This window comes from Babylonia areolata, chromosome 1 (assembly GCF_041734735.1).
Source record: "Babylonia areolata isolate BAREFJ2019XMU chromosome 1, ASM4173473v1, whole genome shotgun sequence".
Classification (NCBI taxonomy): domain Eukaryota; kingdom Metazoa; phylum Mollusca; class Gastropoda; order Neogastropoda; family Buccinidae; genus Babylonia; species Babylonia areolata.
The window spans coordinates 21,499,005-21,509,415 of NC_134876.1; the positions used below are offsets into that span (position 1 = coordinate 21,499,005).

At 45.8% G+C, this 10,411-nt stretch overlaps 1 protein-coding gene across 1 annotated transcript; it reads right to left on the reverse strand.

The window, feature by feature from the left end:
• Nucleotides 1–1,542: 1,542 nt before the first annotated feature.
• LOC143284920 (G-protein coupled receptor GRL101-like) lies at nt 1,543–9,988 on the reverse strand. The gene is made up of 3 exons (XM_076592434.1): nt 9,415–9,988; nt 6,074–6,732; nt 1,543–1,700 (listed from the first exon to the last, which is right to left on the reverse strand). The coding sequence occupies exons 1-3, from the start codon at nt 9,975–9,977 to the stop codon at nt 1,543–1,545; spliced, it is 1,380 nt and encodes a 459-aa protein (XP_076448549.1). The 5' UTR covers nt 9,978–9,988.
• Between the last annotated feature and the right edge of the window lie 423 nt (nt 9,989–10,411).

The following is a 10,411-nucleotide window of genomic DNA, read 5'->3' on the forward strand; positions in this document are numbered from 1 at the left end:
CAAAAGCTGAACCTTTCTTTTTATTATCGTAATAGTTTCCGAAAACAGTTTTTGAAGCCTTGTTATTTTTATATACTATAGTATAAAAAAAATCACGTCTTTTAGGGGGGGTGGGGTGGGGGGGGATATAGTCTTTTAGATGTCATAATATTCGATGTACGCCAGCTTTGAAAGGTTGCGTTCTTTCAATGTCTTGGTGCGCGGTGGTGCAACGGATCAGACTTTCATTGTTACTATGTTAGCATTTATGTTTTGTTTTGGAAACTAAGTATCCTTTTTGTTTATTTTTCAGTTCTTCAACGCTTCAGCTTGCCTGCCATGTTAATGAACTGCACGTTTATTATTAAACGAAACAGATCTGACCCAGATTTGAAATTTGTCGTGTGGTGTGCATTGTTGGTGGTTGCTGGTGACACTTTGTGCGTGACCATCTGTCTATGGGGACTTTTGGGACTTGATGCAGAAATTAAAGTTCCCAATCTCTGTCTCAGCCATCCTTATAGTTTGAATAAACCGAGACAAAAACTGCCTGATCAGAGTTTGGGTGTTTGTTTCTTGTGTCTTGTTGTTGTCGTTGTGGTCTTTGTTTCTTGTGTCTTGCTGTTGTCGTTGTGGTGTTCTGATTCTTCTGAAACCAACATTGAAAACTTTATCGGTGAGGTATTGTGGATTATAGGCATACATTTAAAGAATAGGTGGTTGCTTGACATTGTTCTACCTGTTTGTCGAGGTGTCTATAATGTATCTTTGTCTCTGTTTCCGTCTCTCTGTTTCTGTGTATCTCTTCGCTATGTAGGCTGAGGGGGGGAAGGGGGGGGGGCGGGGGAGGGGCGGAGGGGCAGAAGGTAGAGAGAGAGAGAGGAGGCGAAAACTTTGGGATGACACAGCACACGAAGCCTAGTGGTGCAGAATTCACTTAGAGTCCGTAAAAAAACAGACAGATAGACAAACAGGCAGACAGACAAAAAGAAAGAGACAGAGACAGACTCGGCGAAACAAGCAGGGACAGTCTTTCAGCACACACACACACACACACACACACACACACACACACACACAAAGAGACAAACATGACCGCAGATTTTCAATAAGAAAATTTGATTTTGCCATTTTTGGTTTTTACGAAGATGCAGCACCTGCAATGCAGCCAAACTGTGACAATGCTCTCTCTCTCTCTCTCTCTCTCTCTCTCTCTCTTACACACACACACACACACACACAGAAACATCTATGTACATACAAATTACGCGAGTTGGACTGGAAGTGCACGTGCAAGGAAGCAAGTCTGGGTATGTTTTGCTCAACACATCGGCTACATACATTGATGTTTACAGAAAATTCAGCACCAAAAACACACACACACACACACACACAAACACAAAAAATGCAAGTTCCCATGAAATTCAAAACGTTTTAATGAACCATGTGTCTACATCTGTGAATATATATATATATATATATATATATATATATATATATATATATATATACATATATATGTGTGTATGTATGTGTGTGTGTGTGTGTGTGTGTGTGTGAAGTCTAGGACTTGACTGCATTCTGTCTTGACAACCATTGCATCATTCGCTTTTCCTGAGCTCGTCGCCTCCGTTCCTTTAAAATGTTGAAGGTGTAGAGGAAAGGGTTGAGGGCGGAGTTGATGGGCAGCACTATTATTGCCATGGCAACATTCACCTCACCTGAAAATAAAAACAGAAAAAAAGAAATTAAATAAAACAAACAGGCGATAAATCTGCCTAGTGATAAAAACTGTCTTCTAAGACCACCTAAGAACAATCTGCTACTACTACCACTACTCTTAATGGTGTGTGTCCATCGAGATTGATGATGACCATCGTTGTCACCCAGCTGGGGGGTGGGGGAGGGTGGTGGTGGGGTGGGGGAATGCTCATGAACCTATCTGTGAATGCGCAGATGGCTGAATAGTCCAATCTGCGCACGAAATGTTCGCTGACAGTTGGGGCAGACAAAGGCAGGCATATCATTGTCAGGGAGCTTGTTTGCCCGTGACTTTCTGGCCTGCCTCTTCTGAACAGCTGCAGCAGTCCTGTTGGCCTCGCACAACTTGGCGGCTTTGTGCACAGCAGCGTGCCATTTGTCACGGTCCACTGCAGATTCCTCCCAGGAGTCAGGGTTGATATCAGACGCTTTCAGAGAGACTTTCAGAGTATCTCTGAAGCACTTCTTCTGACCTCCGTGTGACCTTTTCCCTTGTTGCAGCTCGCCTGCAAAGCTGCGAAGCTGGGACTGCATCAGGATGGTGAAGATGCTGGGAAGGGTGGCTTTTGCAAGCACCTCCGCGTCTGGGGTCCTGTCTTGCCACTTGATGTTCAGTAGCTTCCTGAGGCATGTTGTGTGGAAGTGGTTCAGCTTCTTGGCGTGTCGTTGGTACACTGTCCAAGTTTCGCAGGCGTACAGTAGTGTGGGGAGAACTACTGCTCAGTAGACCTTTAGCTTGGTCTCAAGACCAATACCTCTTCTGTTCCGGACATTTGAATAGAGTCTGCCAAAGGTTGCGCTTGCTCTTGCAATCCTGACGTTCACTTCATCGTCGATGGTCGCATTTCGTGACAGCCAAGGTATGTGAACCGCTCCACCACACTGAGTCTCTGACCGTTGACTGTGATGTTGGGCTCAACGTGGGGTTTCCCTGGGGCTGGCTGATGGAGAACTTCGGTTTTCCTCGTGCTGATGGTAAGGCCGAAGTTCCTGCTGGCAGTGGCAAACTTGTCGACGCTGAGTTACATGTCAGTTTCAGATCCAGCGTTGAGGGCACAATCATCAGCGAACAAAAAGTCTCTGATGATGTCTGTCATGACCTTCGTTTTTGCTTGAAGCCATCTGAGGTTAAATAGCTTGCCATCTGTTCGGTACTTTAGGCCGATTCCAACATCGCCATCAGTAAGCATTGCAGAGAACATGAGGCTGAACAGTGTTGGAGCCAGGACACAGCCTTGCTTGACACCCTTTGTGACAGGAAAAGAAGCAGATGTTTCGCCATTGTCCTGGACTCGAGCCTGCATGCCTTCATGGAATTGGCTGACCAAGGAAATACATTTCCGAGGGCATCCGTACTTGGCCATGATTTTCCACAGTCCCTCTATACTCACAGTGTCGAAGGCCTTAGTGAGGTCGACATAGGTGGAGAACAGATCAGCATTTTGCTCCTGACATTTCTCTTGCAGCTGCCTTGCAGTAAACACCATGTCCACCATGTCGGTGGTTCCGCGCTCTTTCCGGAATCCACATTGGCTCTCAGGCAAATGACCTTGGTCAAGGTGTGCTGTGAGGCGGTTTAGTAGGATCCTGGCAAGTATCTTGCCTGTGATTGAGAGCAAGGAAATTCCCCGATGGTTATCACAGGCTTGCCGGTTCCCCTTTCGCTTGTACAAGTGAATGATAGATGCATCTTTGAAATCCTGGGGGATCGTCTCTTCTTTCCACATGAGTGAGTACAGCTGATGGAGCTTCTCAGTCAGCACAGTGCCTCTATCCTTGTAGACCTCTGCTGGTATGGAGTCTGAGCCAGGTGCTTTGCCACTGGATAGCAGACGGATTGCTTTCTGGGTCTCAAGAAGTGTTGGCGGATCGTCCAGTGCTTCGTTGATGGGGACTTGTGGGAGACGGTCTATGGCTTCATCATTTATGGAGGAAGGGCGATTTAGGACACTGTTGAAGTGCTCAGCCCAGCGTTCGAGAATTTTCTCCTCGGTGATCAAGGTATCCCCATCTGCACTGAGGAGGGGGGATGATCCTGAGGATGTGGGGCCGTAGATTTCTTTTAAGGCATCATAGAACCTCTTCATATCGTGCCTGTCAGCATATCCCTGGATCTCATCAGCTTTGTCACTCAGCCACTTATCCTGCATTTGACGTAACTTTTGCTGAACAGTCCTGCGGATGGCATTGTACGCATCCTTTTTTGATGTGGACTTTGGGTTGCTCAGGTAGGCTTGATGCAGACGGCGTTTCTCATCCAGAAGCTGCTTGATTTCATCACAGTTTTCATCAAACCAGTCATTGTGCTTTCTGGTCATGGGTCCCAGGGTCTCTGAAGCTGTACTATAGATCAGCTCATGCAGGGTCCTCCAGTCAGACTCCACATTCTGGTTGTCCAGAGAGGCGGATTCCAGACGATCTTCCAGCAGCTCCACAAAGGTCTGTTTGATGGTGATGTTTTTCAGCTTAGCGATGTTGAGCCGTTTTGGAGCCTTTTGGCCTTGGGGGCGTCTATTGGGTTGGATTCGAATATTCAGCTTCGAGACTACAAGGCGATGGTCTGTCCAACACTCCGCGCCGCACATGGTCTTTGTCACACGTACATCTTGCCTATCCCTTTTCCTGACGATGGCGTAATTGATGAGATGCCAATGCTTTGAGCGAGGGTGCATCCATGACGTCCTGTTACGGGTAGGGAGGCAGAAAACTGTGTTGGTTATCAGCACTTCGTGCTCTGCACAGGTCTGAAGCAAAAGCAATCCATTTGGGTTGCAGTGGCCCACGCCGTGCTTTCCAATCACTCCATCCCAGGAGATGTAGTCAGAGCCAACTCTAGCATTGAAGTCCCCAAGAATGATGAGCTTGTCTGCTTTCGGGATAGCAGCAATGACAGAGTGAAGGTCCTCGTAGAACTTCGCCTTCACTTCATCCGGGTTGGTCATAGTTGGAGCGTAGGCACTGACAATGGTGAGGTGCTTCTGGCCAGATGCCAGTGGGAGTTTCATGGTCATAATCCTATCGTTGACTCCCTTTGGGATTCCAGCTAGCTTGCTGACAAGTGCTGTTTTTACTGCAAAACCAACGCCAGCCTCACGTCGCTCTTCGCTTCCTCGTCCGCTCCAGAAGAAGGTGTAACCAGATCCCCGTTCATTGAGCTCGCCTTCGCCTGCAAGCCGAGTCTTACTCAAGGCTGCGATGTCGATGTTGTATCTGGCGAGTTCGGATGCAACTAGTGCTGTTCTCCTTTGGGGTCTGTCCGCGTTATCTCTGTCCAGGAGAGTCCTTATGTTCAAAGCACCAATGGTGAGAGGAACAACCCTTGTTTTTTTCTTTTCTTTCTCTTTGTTTCGACCGCTGATGTAGGGTCCCCACCAGCCGCGGTATGCTGGCCAGGGTGATATGGAGCAGGCAATTTTTAGGGCACCTTTTCTAGCCCCTTCCTCATGCCAAGGAGGTGAGCAGTGCATTCCTAAAGAGGGCTGCTCAGACGCTCAGACGGCTGCCGAGTTCCATCGCTGCTCCTGTCGACGAAGAACGACCCTATGGCCTGAGCCGCCTGCGTGCAGGTCTGCGGCTGCGACTGCCAGTGTACCCACACCTGTCGTTTCGTCGCTCGCCTGTCGCCACAGGACTTGGGGGTGATGAAAGGATGAAGAATGAAAGGTCATTAAGGATGACTGATGACTTGCGTCCGGGTTCACCAATTTCCAGTGGCAAGACTAAGTCGAGACGACTGGAGGATGAGCATGGATGCAGTGGATGACCAAGATATCCTTTCGGTGTCTCATCTTGCTCTCTGCACTCCACAGTGCGTTGCTGTAACCGCCTTCCTCTCCGTTGAACCGATAGGTTTCTTCCGCAGATTCTGCCGGATCCAGACTTCACATGCATGGGTAGACACACCCCGGGGGCCAACTGCGTGTGGCATGCACACAGCACGGTGGAGCTAGATGGCCGTCGGTGGCTCTCCTGGGCTGACGCCCTTTTATGGATCTCGTTTTTAATTCCATAAGGGTGTCTAGCCACCCGCCTCACCAGTCCCGCAAGGGAGCGGTTGGAGTGCCGGTTTAGTCGCCGGCACCCCGACCCTGAACAGGTTGTACTGAATTACAGGTTACCAGTAGCAGATCTAATGACCTGACCTGACCATAATATTTATCAGAAGAAGAACACACGCACGCACACACGTACGCACACACAATACACACACACCCCACACCCATCCCAACCAAAGTACCCGACCCCCCAAACCCAAACACCCACCTCACCGAAACCCCTACCCCTACTCCTCACCCGCACCCACACACCCACACCCCCTCCCACGCACACGCACCAGAAACAGGAAAGTCGCCCTCAGCCAGCAGCCCCAGCAGACAGATGGGGAACCAGCAGACAAAGTCGGACATGACCACAGTCAGCAGTCTCCGTGCGATGGTCACGTCCTTGGACGTCCCACTGGACTCTGCCACGTCCATCTTGTGCTGCTGGATGGACCGATAGATGAACACGTTCCCTATGACCAGCAGCACGAACAGAACACTGTTCAGCACGATCATCACCCCGAAAGCGTAACTCTTCCCAGGGAAGTGGACTCGGGTGATGGGCAGAGGCACGCAAATGCCCGCCTGCCCGTAGAACTTCCAGTGTGACGTCACCGGAAGCAGCGGAACCCCTGCTAGACACAGACCGAAAACCCACGCCACGGCGCCGACCACGTGACCGGAAGTCGGACCGAAACGTAACTTGCGGAAAGGGAAACGAATGGCGAGGAAGCGGTCCAACGTGACGAGGCAGACGAGAAAGGTGGACACTTCGCTGGACAGGAGGGCGATCAGGCCTGCCAGCTGACACACGGGGCTCCGTCTCCACTCCGTGTCTCTCCACACGTAGTTTCCCATGTACATCTGGTCCGCCGCTCCGATGACGGCCATGAACACCCCCATCAGACCGTCAGACACACACAGGTGGGTCACCAACACGCCGAATCCTTGTCTGCTCACAAACAGAATAAGAATAGAGTAGCTCTTTGTGGTTAGTTATTTCGTTCTGTCTATCTATCTGTCTGTCTATTTCTCTTTTTTTACTCTCTCTCTCACTGTGTCTGAAACACACACACACACACACACACACACACACACACACACACACATCTCACAAACCAAAAACACACATTGGCAGTTACAGACCTATAGCACTCACCTCTCATGTCTGTAAGTTGCTAGAAAAAATAATATTAAACAGCCTCGTATACTACTGTGAAAAGAATAATGTCATCCCTGTAAATCAAAAAAGAAGATCCACAATTGATCATTTAGTGAAATTAACCACTCAGGTTAAGCACCAATTTGCGAGACGAAAATGTTTGCTTGCAACTTTTTTCGACATTACTATAGCCTATGACCAAGTGTGGCATTCACGTCTAATGTTAAAACTGAAGACGATTGGATTATCGGGACATATGTATAACTTTATAAAAAAAAACTTCTTAGAAAACAAAAAAATTCAGGCTAAAATAGGGAATACGTATTCATCTACAGGAACATTGCAGACAGGTATTCCTCAGGGCTCTGTAATTGCTCCAATATTGTTCAACATTCTAATGAATGATCTACCAAAAAAATACTAACAAAGAATGTTGTAATGGTTCAATACGCAGACGATATATGCATGTGGATGAAAGTTACAATCAAAAAGAATACGCCTGCCCAATGTATGAATTACACAAAAAAGCTATATCAAAATGAATTAAACACAGTAGCAAATTATATGAGCGAGAATGGTCAGCAAATATCAACCGTAAAAAAAACCCACACTTGATGCTTTTTAATAATGGAACAAGTCCAGCAACATTGCCATCCTTTAAGATTTACGATAACACCCTGGAATATAAAAAAAAGTAGTTAAATTCCTTGGAGTACACCTTACATCAAAATTAACTTGGAATCATCACATCGATTACATTTTAACAAAAGCCAGGAAAACATTAAACTTCTTGAAAATAGTATGCAAACAACCATGGAGCCAGGACATATTCATTCTACTACACCTTTGCACATCACTTGTTCGGTCAAAACTTATATATGCACAAGAAGTATAATTCAGTGCACCGAAATATTTATTGAAAAAAATTCAAAGCATAGACTGCAGAGCATATAAACTGACACTTGGCTTACCAGTCCATGCTTCCAGTAAGAAAACGTACAGTGCAGCGGAGTATTACCATTAGAGGATCAAAGGGAACTTGCGTGTAGTAAATTTGTCTTGAGAAGTTTAACGGACGAAAATGATTTGGAATCGGAAATAAATCTCAAATCCGACCGCGATTTTCCAAAGAGAGCTAGATCTATATCCTCTCATACTACACTGGGAACATACACGTCAAGTACTTTAACAAATTCCGGCGTGAATAAAACCCCACATTTTGCTAAAAGGTCTGTAGTATCACCTACACCTGTATGGGAACTTCAAAGAGCGCAATTTGATATCGATTACACTGATCTGACCAAAGATGACAACATAAATTTACTTACATCGCATGTACGAATCCATTTGGAAGAAAAATACCTTAATCATCTAAAGATTTTTACATACGGCTCTATTGTAAATGGTAGAGCTGGTGCTGCTTTCGTTATTCCAGACCTTAACTTTCAAAACTCTTTTCAACTGGGAGAGAATAAGTCCATCTTCACAGCTGAACTCATAGCAATTCTAATGGCGTTAAATTTCATGATATCCTTTCCGAAAACTATATTTCAGATTCAATTTTGTGTTGATTGTAAATCAGTTCTTCACGCTATTGAACTTATAAAAGAAACGGTTAGGTATGAACTCATTATTGAAATTAACCATTTGATTCACGAACTCTTATTAAGAGGCTCTCACATAACCTTTTGCTGGATTCCTTCTCATTGCGGTTTTTACTATAATGAAAAAGTTGACATTTTGGCTAAAAAAAGAAGCTAGAAGCTCCACGAAGGAGTTATATTTAAATATTTCGCTTTCAGTACAGGAATGTTACCCCATGGTAGAAAAAGTCCAATGGTCAAAATTTCAGTTTGAAGAAAAACACACCGGTAACTCGGAGTTACATAAGAACATACAGAAAATGTATGGTTTCATGGGAAAACATTACCATAATGATTTTCATAAGAGGCAAATCATTTCTCTAATCTGCAGATGGAAAATGAATTGTTTCAGGACAAAATATGTCAGTAATGTTTCTTGCATCTGTGGTGCTCACATAACAGCCGATCATATACCAACTTGCGATATGTTAAAGTCTCAAATCCCTGAACTGAAATCATCTTCAGTGTTGACGATCTTCAACAGTCCATTGCTAATGTATGACTTTTTCAACTCCTTATTAAACAGTCCAGTTGGTTCGCTGTTATAGTTGTTAGTTTTTCATTAGAAATATGTTATATTGTTATGATTTTTTGTTTATTTTTTAAACAAAACTTAAATCAATAATTTTCACACACACACACACACACACACACACACACACACACACACACACACACACACACACACTTTCATTTACTCGTATGCGTACACAGTAATTCCACCCCACCCCACCCCCTCCCACTCCTCCCACTCGATTTTTTTCCTTCCCTCGTCTAATATCACTTACAGTGAAAAGACGTTAAACTAAAGAACGAACACATCTCTGACCTGTTAACAGTCCTGTTGATCCCCAGTCGATAGACCAGACTGGCCACATTGCCCAGTAAAGCGAAAGAGGTGATGAGCGCCAACAGAACCCGGTAAGTGTTGGACTTGAGCAGGCTCTCACATGACGACACTTCATCCGACGGCGCTCGGCACTGCCTCACGTTGAACCCCTCAGGCAGCACAGAGGCACAGCACAGTCTGTAGGTATCAGAGTACACCTCTTCCAGCTGCTTCAGACCGAAGAAAACCTTCCCTGGAAAACTGGTCACGGGACAACCACGCAAATCCAAAAGGCGGAGACTGGTTAGATCTTGAAAGCCCTTGCCCCTGACCGTTCGCAGTCCTGTGTTAGTTAGATACAGTGACTGCAGATGGGGGAAAACAGATAACACACTGGGGTCAAAACCCTCAAGCAGAACGCGAGACAGATTTAGCTCTTTCAGTATTTTTTGAGAAGTGTCTTTTTTATTTTTATATTCTTCGTAAGATGGTTCTGTACCATTTTTATCCTTTCCATTTATTTCGGCGATTCCATACAGAACTCTGATAAGATCAGAGTCCATGACAAATGTAAAAGACGTGTCTTGTCCAAAAAGGTAGATTAGTGGATTTCCAGTCAAGGATAAAGATATAAGGTTTGGCACTGTGTTTAACACGAAGCTTTCGACGAACATCAAGAGATTGTCACTGAAATCTGCAATCCTTAAGTTGGGCAACATGGGAAAGTAGAAATGCAACAGGCCACAGCGTATAAGCCTGAGTTCCACGAGCATGGTATTGTGCTCTAGATCAGTAGGGGTTATGTCTGCTTCTTCTGCAGCCAGGAATTTTAACGCTGGATACGAATAAAAAACTCTGGGGTTACGCTCACAAAACCACGCCCAACCGTAACACGTGCAGTTGGACGGACACGCGGAATCGCATATGAATTCGTCATCCCTGTTGTCACAGTGGTATTTCCCGTCACAGACATGGTCGGGGTGGAGGCAGACCCGGG